General features: G+C 53.2%; 11 protein-coding genes across 11 annotated transcripts; 6 read left to right on the forward strand and 5 right to left on the reverse strand.

Moving 5' to 3' along the window:
• Positions 1–497: 497 nt before the first annotated feature.
• On the reverse strand, positions 498–1,916 carry N7468_010739 (putative monooxygenase; the record flags this gene model as incomplete). The annotated part of the gene is made up of 2 exons (XM_058480034.1): positions 498–1,585; positions 1,646–1,916. The coding sequence occupies 2 exons, from the start codon at positions 1,914–1,916 to the stop codon at positions 498–500; spliced, it is 1,359 nt and encodes a 452-aa protein (XP_058325557.1).
• A 799-nt stretch (positions 1,917–2,715) lies between these two features.
• Positions 2,716–3,834, reverse strand: N7468_010740 (ornithine carbamoyltransferase; the record flags this gene model as incomplete). The annotated part of the gene is made up of 1 exon (XM_058480035.1): positions 2,716–3,834. One exon carries the CDS (start codon positions 3,832–3,834, stop codon positions 2,716–2,718), a length of 1,119 nt encoding a protein of 372 aa, XP_058325558.1.
• A 430-nt stretch (positions 3,835–4,264) lies between these two features.
• N7468_010741 (uncharacterized protein) lies at positions 4,265–4,777 on the forward strand (the record flags this gene model as incomplete). The annotated part of the gene is made up of 1 exon (XM_058480036.1): positions 4,265–4,777. The coding sequence occupies one exon, from the start codon at positions 4,265–4,267 to the stop codon at positions 4,775–4,777; it is 513 nt and encodes a 170-aa protein (XP_058325559.1).
• A 66-nt stretch (positions 4,778–4,843) lies between these two features.
• Positions 4,844–5,732, forward strand: N7468_010742 (uncharacterized protein; the record flags this gene model as incomplete). Its single annotated transcript, XM_058480037.1, has 2 exons — positions 4,844–5,295; positions 5,360–5,732. The coding sequence occupies 2 exons, from the start codon at positions 4,844–4,846 to the stop codon at positions 5,730–5,732; spliced, it is 825 nt and encodes a 274-aa protein (XP_058325560.1).
• Positions 5,733–7,262: 1,530 nt separating this feature from the next.
• Positions 7,263–7,700, forward strand: N7468_010743 (glutamine-hydrolyzing asparagine synthase; the record flags this gene model as incomplete). Its single annotated transcript, XM_058480038.1, has 1 exon — positions 7,263–7,700. One exon carries the CDS (start codon positions 7,263–7,265, stop codon positions 7,698–7,700), a length of 438 nt encoding a protein of 145 aa, XP_058325561.1.
• A 328-nt stretch (positions 7,701–8,028) lies between these two features.
• On the forward strand, positions 8,029–9,836 carry N7468_010744 (cytochrome P450; the record flags this gene model as incomplete). Its single annotated transcript, XM_058480039.1, has 4 exons — positions 8,029–8,931; positions 8,987–9,114; positions 9,176–9,477; positions 9,538–9,836. The coding sequence occupies 4 exons, from the start codon at positions 8,029–8,031 to the stop codon at positions 9,834–9,836; spliced, it is 1,632 nt and encodes a 543-aa protein (XP_058325562.1).
• Positions 9,837–10,155: 319 nt separating this feature from the next.
• Positions 10,156–10,853, reverse strand: N7468_010745 (cytochrome b5-like heme/steroid binding domain-containing protein; the record flags this gene model as incomplete). Its single annotated transcript, XM_058480040.1, has 2 exons — positions 10,156–10,688; positions 10,754–10,853. The coding sequence occupies 2 exons, from the start codon at positions 10,851–10,853 to the stop codon at positions 10,156–10,158; spliced, it is 633 nt and encodes a 210-aa protein (XP_058325563.1).
• A 244-nt stretch (positions 10,854–11,097) lies between these two features.
• N7468_010746 (cytochrome P450) lies at positions 11,098–12,813 on the forward strand (the record flags this gene model as incomplete). Its single annotated transcript, XM_058480041.1, has 3 exons — positions 11,098–11,227; positions 11,286–11,692; positions 11,746–12,813. 3 exons carry the CDS (start codon positions 11,098–11,100, stop codon positions 12,811–12,813), a joined length of 1,605 nt encoding a protein of 534 aa, XP_058325564.1.
• A 395-nt stretch (positions 12,814–13,208) lies between these two features.
• N7468_010747 (asparagine synthetase B family protein) lies at positions 13,209–15,496 on the forward strand (the record flags this gene model as incomplete). The annotated part of the gene is made up of 5 exons (XM_058480042.1): positions 13,209–13,979; positions 14,035–14,180; positions 14,252–14,289; positions 14,347–14,477; positions 14,525–15,496. 5 exons carry the CDS (start codon positions 13,209–13,211, stop codon positions 15,494–15,496), a joined length of 2,058 nt encoding a protein of 685 aa, XP_058325565.1.
• A 187-nt stretch (positions 15,497–15,683) lies between these two features.
• N7468_010748 (NADP-dependent oxidoreductase) lies at positions 15,684–16,679 on the reverse strand (the record flags this gene model as incomplete). The annotated part of the gene is made up of 1 exon (XM_058480043.1): positions 15,684–16,679. The coding sequence occupies one exon, from the start codon at positions 16,677–16,679 to the stop codon at positions 15,684–15,686; it is 996 nt and encodes a 331-aa protein (XP_058325566.1).
• Positions 16,680–16,988: 309 nt separating this feature from the next.
• Positions 16,989–17,579, reverse strand: N7468_010749 (uncharacterized protein; the record flags this gene model as incomplete). The annotated part of the gene is made up of 1 exon (XM_058480044.1): positions 16,989–17,579. One exon carries the CDS (start codon positions 17,577–17,579, stop codon positions 16,989–16,991), a length of 591 nt encoding a protein of 196 aa, XP_058325567.1.
• Between the last annotated feature and the right edge of the window lie 261 nt (positions 17,580–17,840).

A 17,840-nucleotide genomic window follows, 5' to 3' on the forward strand; every position in this document is an offset into this window, starting at 1 on the left:
AGAAAATTTGGGCGTGAAGATGACCCGGGAAGATGTCTCGAACTACAGACCAGAAAAGATGGTCAGGTTGCAAGAAATGCCGTGGCACGCCTTATTTAGTACACTCTAAAACTGGAATTTGGCACAATAATAAGAATCTTGGCGCAATTTGCGTACAGCCCGGGAACACTGCATTGAACCAGAGCCACCGAATGATTAACAAGTTGTCTAAGCCACTTATCTCGGGGGGATATAATTCGGCTTCGTGCGAGTAGTCTCTTTAATCGCAGTTCCTCTTTATCCTACATATAAGAGGCCTGCCACTAGTACCAAAGCTCCAATTTTCAAATTGAGGCTGAAAGGCTTTGTGTTGCGTGGAAGGCTTGGAGTCTACTCTATGAGAGGGAAGAAACCAGCCGTTGTTTTGTGAGCCGTGTCTTGTGCTTACAAAGTTTCTTATTTGCAAGATTCGTATGAGTATATAGAGTACGTTAAAGTCTTGGAGTACAGCAAAGAGCTCACATTTGGGCGAAGTATTCATCAAAGTTATCCTCGGTAACCTGCGTGCAGTCAAACCCGTAGATCTCACGCTGCACGTCAGCATCGGCCCACTTGTCGGGGACAGGCCCCTTGCCACCCTGAGACTTGAGGGCGGCAAACTGCCGATCGCGTTCTTCTTTGGCAGCCCCATCTCCAAGATGCAGCGCACGACCGGAGGCGGCTGCCATTTCGACCAGAGCCTCGGCGCGGCTTTTTCGCACCCTCTCGTAAACGCGGAGGGCCTTGTTGATGGACTCGGGCTGGATATCTGGGAGACGAGATAAGGCAACCGCAATAACGGCACCATCTTCAATGGCTTGAGCGGCGCCCTGCGCCAAATGCGGTAGCGTTGGGTGGCATGCGTCGCCTAACAGTGCAACAGAGTCGTGCACCCAAGTCGGGAGCGGGTCGTGACTGCGCAGCTTCCATTCACAGACCTCGCCTTCCGGGACATAGTTCAAAATTCGCTTGACCATAGGGCAGAAGTCTCCAAAGACGATCAGCATGGCTTCTTTCGAGCCGCGGGTAGTGTAGGTGGCGTTTGTGGCTGCCGCAAAGTGGGTATCAGGCTGGGCCGTCGACAAATTGTAGATGGTGTGGTTAGATACCGGATACGCAATGATGTGGCGCTTCTCGCCAATCCATCGAGTCACTCGAGTACTATTTATGAGGGCTAAAAGCTCGGGGTCGTCCTTGATCTGGTCCTTATGGATCATGATCCGGTACGCAGCTTGCTGGGTGTCCTTTACCCCCACGTCGACATTCAAGCGCTTGAGCATGGTGACCCGAGTTTCACTCTTGATACCGTCTGCCCCGAGAAGCACATCACACTCGACCTTGTAAGGGGCTCCTCCCCTTCGCGGCGTCGCCGTGAAGGACGGCCGAGGACCAAATGCCACATCTGATGCGGGGGTAGCAAAGTGGAACTTGATGGCCGATTCTTTCAGGCAGCCTCGATACAGGCCATTGGCCAGAGATGATCGGTGGCCCACCATATGGGGATAGTTATAGGTGTCTTTAATATACCCCAGGTCCACATGGGCTAGTTCGGTATTATCAGCACCAACTGTTCCCCGTCAGATTCAGCAAATGTTCTAAGATGCCATCGAGACTCTAATGATCATACCTCTGACGGAAGTATCCTCAATATTCACGGCCTCAGCTTCGATGCCCTTCCAGACGCCGAGTTGGTCGAGAACACGCGCCATATTGGGCGCAAGCTGGATGCCCGCGCCAACAAAGCCCAGGTCGGGAGCATTTTCATAGACGTCAATGTTCTTGAAGCCACGCTGTGCCAGCGCCAGGGCACACGTTAATCCACCCATTCCAGCCCCGAGGATAGCAATTTGCAATTCTCGGGGGTCCTGCCCCATTGAGCCGGCTAGAAGCGGCGACATGGCGGGAGTATAGAACGAAAGATGATATTGCCACGACGGAATGCCCCAAAGCACTCAAAGTAGATGAAGAATGGACAGCAGGCAACATGGCAGGATTCGAGGTCTTAAATCGCAAGCTTTTCCTCCCCGAAGCTGCCGTCATCGTCTGGCTTTGGCTCAATCGAACGAGGCCGGGAGAGACTTTTGCCGCTTCCCACATCGTCTCCCCGCACATCCGCAATTGCGGGGCCGGACGGTGGGGATGACAAGAGCACTGGAACGGGCGTGTGAAACTATTTCTACTTTAGCCGGCGGGGTGTGCACAAGAAGCTGGCTTGCAAGGCCTTCACGGTGGAAGGAACAAATCTTCCCAACTCGTACGTCGGTCGCGTGATCCCCACCAAGGGTCCTGCTCCATTCCGCGGTCCATCTGCGTCGCCTTGGTTCATTTACCGCGACAGACCCTTGCACGAAATCTTGGTAGGTTCCTGGAGACACATTTCCTTTGGCTATGGGCGGTTCTGCAGCCCATCTGGGCTAGCCTTGGCCCCCTCTCCCCCTAACCAGCGGCTTGGTGATTCGCTAGATCGACAAGGAGCCAATGGAAGCGTTTAGTGATTGGAGAGGCGCTACCGTGATCGGAGAACTGAATCTTTCACACAAAAATTGGCTTTTTGGTCGGCACCGAAGACTATCAAATTGCCGATGATAGAGCTACCGTACATACGCACAGGGAGTCCCGCCCATTCGCCCCTAATTCGGTCATATCTCGTCGAAGGAGGTCTGAATACAGTACGTTCTCGTTTCTTTTCCGCCCTACTCATTCAATGATCTTACCCTTGTTCACGACGAAGCCCTCCAGGGCGGCGATCGCAGCCCATAGACGGTTCTCGGCCTCCGGGAAGACAAGAGAACGAGGACTGTAGAAGACCTCGTCGCTCACTTCCTCCGGGTGTCGAGGGAGGCAGTGCATGAACTTCCAATGTTCTTTGGCACCGCCTCGTTTGGCAAGGTCGGAAGTGATCTGGAAACCTTCAAACGCCTTCATCCGCTTCACGGACTCTTCTTCCTGGCCCATGGAGACCCAGGTATCAGTGACCAAGATGTCGGCATCCTTGACGGCCTCTTCTGGCACATTGGTCTGGGTGAGCTTGCCGGGAGTGGTCACCCCCTCGCCGGCTGCCTTGATAATCTGAAGAATGTGCTCCGGGATCTCATAGCCTTTCGGGGTGGCAACAGCAATATCAACGCCCATCTTGGCCGCGCCAATGGCAAGATCGAAAAGCACATTGTTGGCATCACCAACCCAGGCCAGCTTGAGGCCCTCTAGGCCCAAGCTAGCTCCATCGTGAGCCTTGGGGGTGAAAGATTCGTAGATCGTTAAGAAATCAGCGATGATCTGAAGAGGATGGAAGGAATCACAAAGTGCATTGATCACCGGAACGGTCGAGTGCTGAGCTAACTCCACGACGTCCGCGTGCTTCGAGACGCGGGCCACGATACAGGAAACCATCGATGAGATCACCACGGAGGTGTCGTAGACCGACTCATTCACACCCAGCTGGATATCGTCCTTTCCGAGGAACATGGGGTGACCTCCCATTTGCACGGCGGCCGCTTCTGTCGACACTCGGGTGCGGGTGCTACGCTTGTTGAACATCATCGCGATGGTCTTGCCCGACAGCGATCCCAGAAGCTGTTGAGGAATGGCTCCAGACTTGATTGCTTGCTTGTGGGAAGCGGCATTGCGCACGAGGATGGCGAACTCAGCGGGAGATAGATCTGCAATCGACAGCAGATGGCGGGGAGCAGCGGGGCATTGTTTCTGGTGGGCAAATTGTCGGCCACGATTAGCCTGGAATGTCCGAAGAGCGGAATTGGCGAATTGATTTACACTTTGAGCACCGCGGCGAGTCGCCGCTGTCAGAGGGCTGGCCATTGTAGACTGTAGAGTCAACGAAGCTGCAGATACACAGGGACACACAGGGATACAGACGCAATTGAGGGGCTGAAGGGTGAAGCTTGCGGTGACTCAAAAAAATTGGGGCTCTGGAGCCGATTTAGATCAGGGCCTGAGGCAGAAAAGGTGGGGCATTAAGGTTTGCGCTAGTACCTTCTTCGTCCTAGCGTAGGTGGCTGAAGTAAGTTGGATCTATAGTTAAATCCACATCAAGCCCGTTTGTCCTCTTTGTTTGTCTGTCCCCTTTGCTGTTTTTGCATTTCGCCAATCATTTCCCCTCTGTCCTCTTTCACACCTTCACACCTTCACACCTTCACACCTTCACACCTTCCTTCGTCTTTCACAGCTTCATCCTTTACTTACCTTCACACCACATCTTGCTCAATCGGGGACTAAATTGCAGGTAGAAATGCCGCCCAAAAAGCAAGGACGGTCCCGTGCGGATCGAAGCCGGCCAAAGGATATTCATCGACGCACCCCCATTGCTGAGACCCAAGAAGACTGGGAACCCTGGGAATTCCGTCATCAAGCGGAGATGACTCAAACATCCCATAGAAAGGGCCGTAACGCAGAGGAACGAGCGAAGTCCAGAAGGACCTCCAAGTTAAACTGGCGCCGTCGAAGCGACGAGGATCAGCAGGGCCATCCTAAGGCAAGGCCTATACCTAAGGGTAAGCCCACTCAACACAAAGGTCCCCGCAATACGATGAGGCGTGACCGGAGATACTGGACTGGGACGCTCGACTCAAACGAGCCCGAGAGGATGGAAGCATCCGGTTCCCACGGGGGGCGGCAGTCCAGCTACATTCATATGGGAATAGAAGATGCTTCGGATGAAGATAGCCAGCTGTTCGGGCGTGGGATGGAAGACGTGGCCGACTCCGATGATCAACAATACCAAATCCGTTATGATGGTAAGTGATCAAAGCAAACCAATGGCATCCACCACACTTATATTTTCCCGGACAATGCTAACGTCACGGAAATGATGGCTATAGAGCACGAACTCACCGATTATCAACCTGCGGACACTTCTGGGGAGCAGGAGAATGATGACACTAATGACGACTTGGTCGTTGACGAGGACCCAAGTGGCATGGATCCGCAGCATAACAAGGCTTCAGAGTCGGCACCTGATCCAGCAGTGACTGCACCATCACCTGTGCCCATCAGGGACCGACTACTTGTTATGCAAGCTACGCCACAGTCATGGGCGAAGTTTTGTCGCATGCTGCACCGACCCAACCTCGAGGCCGGGCCTAAGGCTCGAAATCAATCATTGTTACCATACGTAGAGTCTCTAACAGATGACGATCTGTTATTCCCGCAGGATCTTCCCTTGGGACATTGCTCAGTGCTATGTACAGCGACTCAGAGGGGCAGCGATATTTTCGTGACGCCACAGCTGCGCGAGAGTGGCTCAACCCAAAGTGCACCGCGGTGAGTGGATAGATACAAGTTGACGGGTCGGAAGGTAGGAATATCTGACTGACCATTGATATAGTACCACCCTATTGGAGGGTATCCCGAGAAAGGTTCTCGTTTCCCATATTATCGCCGCGAACGAGGCGCATTCAGCGCCCACCCCCCAGCTTAACATTCCTCTCTTGGAAGCTGTGTCTCCATGGAAGCAGAACTCAAATGCACCAATGATGGTGCGCCACTTATGTGGCCACCGTTGGTGCATGGCACCAAAACATTATGCAGTCGGCACAAAGAGGACATACGAGGAACAACTTAGCTGCCACCGGGGCTTACACTCAGCTCAAAGTCTTAAGGACTATGAGCTGGTAGCAAGAACCTACTGCCAGCATACACCACGGTGCTGGGCGGTCCTCTACAAGGGGCGGTTCCGCAATAATGTTTGCTGGTCATAAGTCCCCCTTCTCCCCCTCCCGCCTCGTCAGCGCACAGGTGGGCCTCTCGACAGCCCGAGGTGTCTCCTAGCAACGCCAAAAGGCAATGCCATCTCCGACCTTGCTGATTAATATTTTGCTTAACAACGAAGAACGAATCAGGTTAGCTTTTCAGGTGTTCATTGGGGTAATACGTTTGATGTGGTCTCAAATTGGCGTTGGCAGGAAAAGGTGAAATCTTGTTAGGTAGACCAAAGTATCTATGAGAAAAATGCAAGACACCCTAGCTTATTTTACCCAACCCCACCGAGGAGAATGCATAGGCAGGAAGGGCCCGTAGTTCAAACCAGGTAATGAGAATCTAGACATGGTAAAAGATAGGCGGAGTCCACAGGAGAAAAGGCAGGTGGATCATTGGGAAGCCAATATGTATCGAATGCTAATGTTAATGAGAGACATGTTTCTCAGGATGATAAGAAAAGCTCGGAAAAGATGGGAGTGGGCGAATGTTTTTGAGGAAATCATTGTCATCTCTTGCTCCTCCCTAAATCTCCGGATTGTGAACATCGCATGCTTCCCATCTGCAGGACGTTTTTGCCGGAGACTCTGCATCGGCATTCATGCGCAGCCTGTGTGACCGCTGTGATCTGTGACCCCCAAGATGAGACGATCCGACAGCAGTCCTTCCGATCGACGCTGTGAGATATAGGCCCAGCAATGGGGCTCTTGCCCCGCACTGATCCGGTAATGGGCGTGACGGAATCAAGGCTTGAGACATCCTTTCATTGATCTCCAAAGTCTATCTCAAGCATCTTATAAGGTTGCTAGAGGCACTGGAGATGAAGGTAGTCGGACTGAGTGTACCGTATCTTAGTACGATGGTAGCTGATGAGAGGAGGGAAGCTCACCTTGGAATCAGCATTTCAAGTCTTAGAAATGCCGTGACTTCGAGGCTCGAATGGAGGTTGCACATATACCCTATTTGGCTCGAATACGCTACTAGTAGCTCGGCGCTTCCCTGAGACTGGAAGTCTTTTCGGTACGGCTTTGTGCTTTTCGCCCTTTGTCAACCGTCCAACTACGACCCCGAAGGCGCTCGTGGGAAGTACGTAGGACCGTAGACCAGTCACGCCAGGATTGGCAAGCCCGTACTCAGCATCCGATAGGGTAAACACGGGGCTCCCCTTAGTCACAGGGTTGTTCATTCCGTCGATGGTGACTTCGCCCTCGCCCTCACTGATGTATTATATCTCGGCCTGTTTGTGACGATATGCGCCGGGGATAGACTGATCTTCTTTGTGGGCCTGAGAGGCTACTATTCCAATGTGTCGGCTTCAAGGGTCTGGCGGACTGGATCGAATGCTTCTCCAGAGGCACGTCCTGGTATATCTCAGTCCATTAGAGGATAGGGAGCTATAGGTGAATGAACTAGAAATACTCTCCCGCTACTGGTGTCATACGCAATCTCGGGGGGAGAGGCCGCTACGAATAGAACGGCTGCCCCCACATGGGTAGTCACTCCAGCGGGGCGCAGGCCCGGGGGCAGCAGACATGAGCGATAAACTGCTCGCATGGTATCCCAGCGCCACTCTTTTTGCGACTTGGGTACAAGCACGGCACGGCAGCGATGATTGCCGCAGAACCGTTCTGAACTCGTATCCAAAGACCGTCCAAGCCAAGATGCGCTCGAGATGGCATCCTCTCCATACCTCCATGCACATGTGGAACAAGAACTCGTTGGCCAATGTCTCGCTGTCATGCCTGGGCGATCGCACGGAGATGGCGCACAGTGTCGAAGCTCGCACGCCATTCGTCGACCACCACCTCACCGAGTATATCAACCGTTGGCCTCCGAGCGCCAGGTCGGCACCGATCGACCTCTTAGTGCTAGGGGACTCATCGAATCTACTCCGATATGGAAGTCCTACCACCACTCTGTTATTCAAGGTAACTGGGACAGCGCTATGCTCTGGTGGGGCTGGATACTAGCTGACTGTCACTATCGTAGCCTAATATCTCTGGGACATGAGCGCGGACTCGGCCCAATACGTAGCATACTTCACACTATAACACGCTTACACGAAGCATTCTTGCGAAGTTTGTGACAAATTGGTGCGAGAAGGGGCAGCGGGCGGCTGAGTTGAGCGCGGCCCTCTCCAAATTGGGCGGTGGCCGCGCACAGTAAACCCAGCGAGGAGAGTAAGACTATACCAACCTGCCATTTCGCGCAATTTAGCTTTGAGGGCATGCGACTTTTAAAAATCTAAGTTTTATAGAGTCACTGCTCCTCCAATCTGGCGTCATCCATTCGTACAAAATGCAATTCGCCCTAGAAGGACTCGCCTTGGCCGCTGGGGCCATCTGCTACGTAGGGTACTTCAACCGTGGCGAACATCACTTGCATGGCATAACCTATATTCAAATACACACCATCGCCTTCGCAGCTTTTGCGGCTTTGCAGTATCGACTTGGGTATGGCTTGGAGGAGGCTCTGAAACGATCATGCTGGTACGATGGGCTCTTTTTATTGGGCTTGTATGCCAGTCTTCTCTTTTACCGTGCTTTCCGACACCCGCTCAACGTCTTCCCTGGACCATGGCTCGCACGGATCAGCAGCTTCTACATGACATTTTCCATTCGACGGATGCAAATGTACAATACTTTACACAAGCTGCACCAAAAGTATGGTTACTTTGTGCGCATCGGCACCCAAGAACTGTCAATTACACACCCCAAGGCGGTGCAGCAGATCTTCGGAGCCGATTCCGTGTGTCAGAAGGGCCCCTGGTACGACCTTACTCGGCCACAAGACTCCGTTCTTCTTCGCCGGACCTTTGCCGGGCATGCCGAACTGCGTTCGGTCTGGAGTCAAGCATTCTCTACAAAAGCTGTCAGGAGCTACGAGACACGGATCCATCCCTATCGGGCCAAACTCATGCATGAGCTCGATGCTCATGCTGGGCAGCCAGTGAATGTGAACCATTGGTTAGGCTTGTATTCGTGGGATGTTTTGAGCGACTTGTCTTTCGGCCACCCCTTCGGCATGCTGGACACCAGGGAGCACCACTGGGCAATGGACATCTTGGACAATGGAATGAGCGTTATTGGCATTCATCTGCCGATGTGGTTTTTCCACATTCTGCGTGCACTTCCCGGAGGCAATAAGGACCTGAAGGTCATGTTAAAGTACTGCACGGAAGAAATGCGTAGGAGATGGGAGGTTCGTCCCATGCGCTTGCTTGTGATTAGGGTTACCGCTTACCATGTCTACACAGAACGAGCCTAAGATCCCAGACGTGATGAGTGCACTGTTTGCTCCGTACCGGAGGAATGAGAAAGTATTCGATGAGACTGCAATAAACCTTCTGGCTGGAGAATCTCATCTGCTGATCAACGCTGGAAGGTACGGTAGCCCTGGACAGCCCTTGATTGAGCCTAGAGCGATTGACTGACTCCCCACTTAGCGACACCACCAGAATCACCATGTCTTGCATCCTGTGGGTTCTTGCTCAACGACCGGAGCTTGCGGACAGGCTGCGGGACGAATTGCGGCCGTATATTCCGGAGTCTCCGGACGAGCTCGTGATGGACGATCGAATCAGAAACCTTGACTTGCTGAATGGAGTTGTTCAGGAGGCACTGCGCATGTGGCCACCAAGTCCCAGCCACCCAACACGGCTGTCCCCACCAGAGGGCACCGTGATCGCTGGCCGATATATCCCTGGTGGGACGCAACTGATAGCGCCCCAATACGTCATCGGACGAGGTAAGGAGTTGCTCCAGTCCGGTGGTTAAATTTGTACCCTCGCCACTGACCCAGGAACAGACGAACTCGTATTCCCGCGAGCGAATGAGTTTATCCCAGAACGGTGGTACAGTCTTCCGGAACTGGTCAAAGACAAGAACGCAATAGCGCCATTCTCACTGGGTCCCATGAATTGCGCCGGAAAGCATCTTGCCTTAACCAATATTCGGGTCACCATCGCGAGGCTAGTCATGCATTACAATCTGAAGTTCGCCCCTGGTAAAACTGACCCGGTAGCTGGTTTTGAGCAAGGAATGTATGAGCATTTTGCAATGCAGGCTGGCCCCTTGTACCTTTGTTTGGAGAAGAGGAACAAATGAACAGCTGTGGTCTCGCCTTTTTTGGACTAAAGCATGGTGTAGAATTTGGCAGTCCAAAGAGTCTGGAGTGCTAGTTTTATGAGTCGAATCTCAAGATGATTTATATAGCATTGAAGTGTATCTAATAAGATACTCCGTGCGTTATAGTACTCTAGCATACTGTTGGGAGACAAGGGAACCACAATATGGCCGGACGTCGGTACCTAGCGTGGACTGTCATCAGGAATGAGTTGTAATCCTCGTCAGCGTGATGGTAAAACAGTTGCAGGCCTTCTGGTGACAAGAACCCAGAAGGCCCCCTCGTAAGATCGTCTATTATCTATCTTCGGGTCTTTCTTGGCATGGTGGGTGGAAAACTAAATACATCATTCTGATAGTCAAGAGACGACAGAAATAGTCCGTAAAGGTATCTGAAACCCAGGAAGCTGAGGGATGAAGCAATTGCAACGCCCGTCAAGACTCCATGTCCAGGCTGTAGGTCGGTGTTTGTTGGGAGTATATCCTGAAAGCTTCCCAATCGTGGAAGGACGTGGCGGTATGAAAAAATCATTGCTCCGCAGGCAGTCAATAGAGTCACTGCCGGTGTCGCCCAGGGATAGAAAGTAGCCCGGTTGATACCGAGCGCACCGCGCCGATTTTGCTCCGTATTTCCGTCTCCCGCATGGTGGCAACTGGGACCATCTCGTCCAAAGCTTCCGACAAGCCTGCCAACACAGTACTGCTGCATATTGGCAATATTTTCTTCGCTGTGGCCGGCATACTCGAACGCCTCGGTTCCGTCAGTTCCTGCACAGGTTTCAAGTGCCTCAATGCCGCCAGGGTGGTCGGAGCTGAAGGCTGTCAAGTCGTATACTAGGGCGCTGGTCAGGTTTATCCCCGAAGCATGATTATTTGACAGGATAGCCCTCGTCACCTACCAACGCCGTGAACCGCGATCCATAGCGACTGTAAGGTATTGTGGTCCGCCAGTTGCTCGAGTGTGATGCTTTCACCAGGGGGGGCGGTCATGGATGCCATAGTTGCGGTGTTCCGAGACACGAGAGCTTAGAACAAGGGACAGACGCTTCCTAGGGAAAAGGACGATACGCAGGCTACCTGTGCTAACCCTAATGTGGACCGCCGCCAACGGGCTTCCGAAAACAATCTCTGGCCGAGCTGCCAAAATCAGACGCATAGTCACGCGCATATATTTTGTCAAAGTGGTTTTCATGACCGTTGTCTTATTCTGCCCGTACCATTCGGAGCACTGTGGTCGCGAAACATGTATCAAAAGTTCTACATCGGACAACTCACCGACCTATATTCGCACAGCCTCGACGTCTCCAAGTTCCCCAGCATTGAGCAACTCAGAGCGACCTTGGCTGAGGTTTTTGGATTTGCCGATACAAAGTGTGCGCATTGCCCTTGCTCGTCAGGGGGATCATTGTAGACTTGGCTAACTGACAATAGCAATATGGCTGGTCGACGGACAAGGGAACTCGATATCGAATCTACAGAGCGTGGTTACGGTGGCGGACCATGTGGAAGTGCGAGCAACCGCCCATGAGTCCATCCGCGAGCCTCCTGGGCCTCGCCTCATCCCGTTCGTTGGCAACCGCTACGAGCTGTATCCAGACGTCCTCGGAAACTATGATCGACTGTTCTCGCTATACGGGCCAATGATTAAGACGGTCAACATGGGAACGACCATCTACCACACAAATGACCCGGCCATCGCCCGCCACGTGTTGCGCGAGGATCAGCTCTTCACCAAGACTACGTCCGACCCATCGCACCCACTGCACTACATGGCTGACCAGGACTGCTTGTTTACCTGCGACAGCGCATCTCCCGCCTTTGCGCCGAGCCACAAATTTGTTCCCCCACCATGTCGCCACGCGCTATAGCCCACTTTCTGCCGCTGATTCAGGATGCGGCTCAATCCATCTTCCCGGCATTCGATCAGTTGGCCGAAGCCAATCTCGCAGTCAATGTCTACCAATACATGTTCAAGCTCGCAGCTCAAATTATCTGGCGAGTCATGCTCAATCAGGACCTGAAGCATTTCGAGTCGCCCAAGACGCCGCCGTCGTTTCCCGTGCGGCTCTTTGGCCAGTACCTCTCGCTGATGAAGAAATCATCCATGCGGCCGCAGTGGATCAAGTATCTTCCCTTTGGCGATACCGCGAAATTGAAACGTGTCCGTCAGCAAGTGCTGGATACAACTGAAGAGGCCATGAAGGCGAGCGTGCAAACGGACAGTCCTCCCCTCCGCTTATCCGAGCCCACGGCCATCCAGAGCGCTACCTGCGTGGCTGACTTCTTGTACCGTGCGCGCGACAAGGACGGCAACGGTCTTCCGTATGAGCTGGTTCTCGGTAATGTGGTCGTGAGCTGTGGTGCGGGGTTCACCACCAGCTCATCTCTGCTCTCCTGGGCGCTGTACTCCCTCGTGCGGTATCCGGGCAATCAGCAAAGACTCTTCGAAGAGATTAGAAGCCATCGTAGTAGGAACTATGGCCGGTGGACCTACGACGAGATTCACGGGATGAAGTTTCTGGACTGCTTCGTCAAAGAGGTTCTCCGTCTTCATGGCCCCAGCTTCCAGACCGCACGCAACGCAAAACAAGACGCGGTCCTGCCCGGCGGGTACCTGATCCCCAAGGGTTCCATTGTCATTGCCTGCTTTCCCAGTTTACACAAGAACCCAGCCCATTGGGAGAATCCGCAACGGTTTGATCCGGACCGGTGGGCGCAACAAGACTTTGCCACGCAAATGGCTCGCCAAGGGTCATACACTCCGTTCGCAGCAGGAGCTCGCGGGTGCGTGGGCTTCAATTTGGCACTGACCCAGGTCAAGATAGTTCTAGTCGAGCTGGTCTACCGATACGAATTTGACGACTCGTCACCGGAGACAGTCGTGTACGATCCCGAGTTCTTGGTTGTGCGGCCCTTGAATTTCTACGCGGGGATAACGAGACGCGTTCATTCGGATTAATACGGTGTGGATGTTTCGTGGTCGTGAGCTGTGTTGAATACCGTTTGTAGTGACGACTTTGTACATACTCTAGCAATATCAGCCACACGCGCGTATTCAGTTTCGCGCTTGCGTAGCTTCTTAAGTGGCCATGGCCAGATTTGGCCGATCCCGTCGGCGGCCCCGATTTGCTTAGGCCCGCCGGACCATCCTGCATGACCAAACAGGTTGCAAGCAGATTGTAAGCGGTTGCTTGACTAGTTTGTTTTATGTTGTTGGATTTTGCATACCTTGCGGACGGCTAGTTTGATCACTACCATGTGGACGCCAGTAGCCCCGCTGGTATAGATTATTAAAGCCAGTGTCTTCGTGCACCGAGTTTCCAACTATCAACGGTCTCTCAAAAAGCATCAATAATGTGTGGAATCTCTGCGTGCCTCTCGCTTGCACCGCCTAGTAATGGCTACGCGGAACATGCGGGCGTTGCCTGCAACGCGGAAACTGAGTCCGGTAGCACGACCAACAGAGTACGGCATCCTCTTGCGACGCAGCTTCAAGCCTCATTAAATGTCATTGCCCACCGCGGCCCTGATGATTCGGGTGTCTGGATCAACGAGAGCGAGGAGGTTGGGCTGGGCCACTGTCGTCTCTCCATCAACGATCTATCATCTGCAGGGCGTCAGCCTCTCCACAGCACCGACGGCCACATTCACGTCGTGGTCAATGGCGAGATCTACGACTATGATCGCCTACGACATAAGTGTGAAACCGCTCACCATTACGTCTTCCAGAGCGACAGCGACAGCGAACTTGTACTGGCACTCTATCAGATCTTTGGTGCCCCAGGGTTCTTTGCCCATCTGCGAGGAGAATTCGCATTTGTGCTCTATGATGACCGTCCAGATCTTAGACGATTGATCGCCGCACGCGATCGTTATGGAATCAAGCCGCTGGTCTATACTCGAGTCGGATCTAGCCTCCTCATCGCTTCCGAGGCCAAGGCTTTCTTACCTTTTGGCTGGCGTCCCCGCTGGGATGTTTGCGCAATTGCCAACGCAGGTTGGATGTTTGACGACCGAACGCTGTTCCGTGGTGTTCGAAAGGTGCTCCCCGGACACTATCTTGAGACGACGGAAGATGGTGGGGTGCGGCAGGTCCAATATTGGGATGCTGAATATGAAGACAAGGTTGGTCAACTGAAGTAGCACCGTTCGAAACCCACAAGCTCACTCTCGTTTGCAGCGAAAACCCGAGATACGCTCCATGGGTGAAATGGTAGCTGGCGTTCGTGAGCGGCTTGTCGAATCAGTCCGTCTCCGCCTGCGTGCCGATGTCCCTGTTGGCATCTACCTTTCCGGGGCATCGACTCGTCCGCCATCGCGGGGATCGTCACCGATCTGGCGCGCAAGGAAAATGCCAAGATTGGAAGCGAACACACCGCTCGTGTGACCTGCTTTAGTGTGGCGTTCCCGGAAATCTCGGGCTACGACGAGTCGCGTAAGTCATGGCGGCTGGTGATCCTGTCCTTGTGCTGTACAAACTAACAACCAGCAGAGATTGCCGAGCGCACGGCCGAATGGCTTGGAGTCAAGACGATCAAGAGAACTATCACCGAGGAGACGCTGGCTGAGAACTTCGAAGACGCTGTCTTCCATTGCGAGCACCACCACTTCGACCTGAATTTTGTAGCCAAATTTGCGCTGTCGACGCTGCCCAGGAACACGGCGTCAAGGTCGTCCTGACTGGTGAAGGCGCTGATGAGCACTTTGCGGGTTATCCATACTTTTTCAGCGAATTCCTCCGCGAAGCTGACGAAGCCCTCCCGGACTCTCACTTATCTCAAAACAGCCCCCTTCGGAGCGAAATGTTTGAATCAGCGCAGCGGGAGATGAAAGGCATATGGCAAAAAGGGGGCGCCACAGCATACGAGAATAGATCAGCCCTCCCAAGCATCGCAGGTCCGGGGGCAGCAGACATGAGCGATAACCTGCTTGCGTGGCATCCCAGCGCCACCCTTTTTGCGAGTTGGGTACAAGCACGGCAAGGCAGCGATGATTGCCGCAGAACCGTTCTCAACTCGTATCCAAAGACCGTCCAAGCCAAGATGCGCTCAAGGTGGCATCCTCTCCATACCTCTATGTACATGTGGAACAAGAACTCGTTGGCCAATGTCTTGCTGTCATGCCTGGGCGATCGCACGGAGATGGCACACAGTGTCGAAGCTCGCACGCCATACCTCGACCATCACCTCACCGAGTATATCAACCGTTTGCCTCCGAGCGCCAAGTTGCGCTACACGGCCGAAACTGCGAGCGCCTCCGGCGAATTGGGCCCGATCTGGACCAAGTCCAGCGTTGCCTTGCAATCACTGAATGAAAAATGGATCCTCCGCGAGGCAGTACGCCCTTATATATTGGATGAACTGTACAGGCGAAAGAAGCACCCTTTTCTTGCTCCCACTCGATGGGGGAAGGATGGGCCATTGTATCGCAAGCTCAAGGCCCTGCTGACACGAGACGCTGTAGAGGTCCTGGGTTTTGTTAGCTGGACCGCGATCCAGGAGGCCATGGAGATTGCTTGGGGCGAGTATGCGGACACCAAAGCCTTTAGACTTCTGCTTTATTGTGGTGCCTGGGTCACCATTAGCCAGCGGATCGGTGTAGCTAGGGCAGACGAGGCTGATTGGGATCCCTCCACACTATAGCGTCTGCTTCGTAGCTTTATGGTTTATATAGACTCCGTAAGCCGCATTGTCATATATATCTCTTCGGTTATACGTGTTTTCTATCTGAAGCTCGTAGCGCCTTATTATTTGCGGATAGAGAGCGTCGATTGAACTATCGGATTGCACATATGCGCCAACAGGCACCTTAATCAGTGATCAAGTACATTTAGATCCGCACCACGATCTTCCCATGCCCCGCCCCTCTGAAATGGGCAGATTCGTAGGCTTCGCGCACATCGTTCAAAGACACCACTTTGGATACACGGCCCCTAATTTGACCCTCCGCGACGTGTTTGGTGATACGCGCCATGCTCTCCGCTGAAGGTTCCGCAATCATGTACAGAGCCCGAACACCCTCCTTTCCTTGGCTGATACCATTTTTGCTATGCTCTTCCCTAAAACCCCAGCTGCAGGCATCAAAGGACAAGAGGGTACCATCCGGCTTGATGACAGCCCAGCAATCTGCGAGAACCTGGGCCCCGACCGAGTCAACTACCACGTCGACCTTCTCTAGAGTGGAGAAATCGCCGTACTCCACCACTTCATGGGCACCGAGGGTCTGCAGGAAGGCCTTATTCCGCTGGTTCGAGCTGGACGCGGCGACCACGTGGTGGCCAGCAAGTACGGCAAATTGCACTAGAAATGTGCCAATGCCGCCCGCTGCTCCGGTAATCAAAACACGCTTTTGTCCGTTGTGTGCTGTAGTATCGAGGCCTACATGCCTGAACAGTGCCTGGTCCGCAGTGAGAGCGCTCCCGGGGATGGCAGCAGCCTCCTCCCATGACAGGTTATCCGGCTTCTTGGCTGCTTCCTCGGTTGTGACAATGGCGTACTCTGCCCATGTTCCTCCCCTCCCGGCATGCGTCATGCCGTATACATGATCGCCAACTCGAAAACTCCCCTCGCCCTCGTGCACAGCGACGACTATCCCAGAGAAGTCATTTCCCAATGTTGCATGATTCGGCGGGTAAAGCTCGTTCCATTCGAGATTATCTTTATACACGGTGGAAGCCTTGACCTGGATCAATAATTCACCGGGTTTCGTTATGTGGGGTTTGGGGATATTCTCGTGGACTTCGATGGCCGAAGATGGAGCAACATTCCCCGGAAACCCATATGGGACTCCGTCAGTTGAGGTGGGTCGGACACGCGCAGCTCTCATCGTCGTGTTGGTAAGTAAGTTGGACTAGGGTATGTCTGAAATACCCCCGGGCTTGCATTCTATATAAACAGTCGTACGGTAATTTGCCAAATATGGAGAACCCGGCAGATCCTCCCAAGTCGGCACCCGGCAAGAGCTCAGCAGGTCACGAGCGACCATTTGCCTTGGTGTACGTTATCATCGCTCATCACTACCATTATCACTACCAATACCACTACCAATATCACTACAATAGAAGTTTATAACAGTTTTGGAATATTGCTGTGTAGGTGAGAACTGACACGATATATGTCTGTTTTACCTCCATATCTAGGCCCGCGCTAAAGCCCAGTTGATTTCTCGAAGTACAGCTTTGATCTCACTTTGTTTCTTTGGCATGTCGTGTAGCCCGCTATGGACTACTGTTTTGGACACAGACTGATCGCATAGAGACCTGGAAAGCTGCGCCATTTGGATCATGTACTCAAAGTCATTTTGGCCCCAGACATGGATGGTTGGAACTTGTATTTTTTGTTCCAGCGCTGACGAATACATCACGCGAGGAATCACGTCCAGCGCTCCATAACGATATATATTCATATCAGTCCACGGGAATTGGGGATCTTTGGCGCCGGCGTCGACGACTGTTCGCTGAAGTATCTCGACAAATTCTCGCTCTTCGCTCGTCAGGTCTTTCCCTACGGGCCCGGCTCTGTCTGTCACATCATACTCCTTTGCCCGCAGCTTCGATATGATGCGGTGGCCCAGATTCGCATCAGAGCTGCATGGCATGGCGGTAGAAAAGAGGCAAGCAAACTTGACTGCGACTGGGCTGCCGACCGTCTGCTGCTGGTGGAAATCAGGACAGGGTGAGCGCTGAGCCTTGACTGAAGCCAAAGATTCCCTCAAAAGGGCCTTCATCTTCCAGGGTGTCTTCAAGGTAACGGACTGCCTGAGCGATGTCGGCAGGAGAATACCCTTGAGTGTGAGAATAGTATGGACCGGGCTGGAATTCCGAGACACCTGGATCCCCGTATGTTAGCAAACATTAACGCTGTCTCCGCCACACGACTCACGTACCGGGTCCTCTTCCACATTCAAAGGGCCCGTCTACAAAGATGAGTTCGAAACTGGGATCGAGTTCGCGCCGCAGGTTGGACATCTGCCGTTCGAGAATCGCGC

The sequence above is a fragment of the Penicillium chermesinum genome (assembly GCF_028974085.1).
Source record: "Penicillium chermesinum strain IBT 19713 chromosome Unknown utg000009l:1.0-952002.0:1.0-954369.0, whole genome shotgun sequence".
In the NCBI taxonomy this organism is placed as follows: Eukaryota; Fungi; Ascomycota; class Eurotiomycetes; order Eurotiales; family Aspergillaceae; genus Penicillium; species Penicillium chermesinum.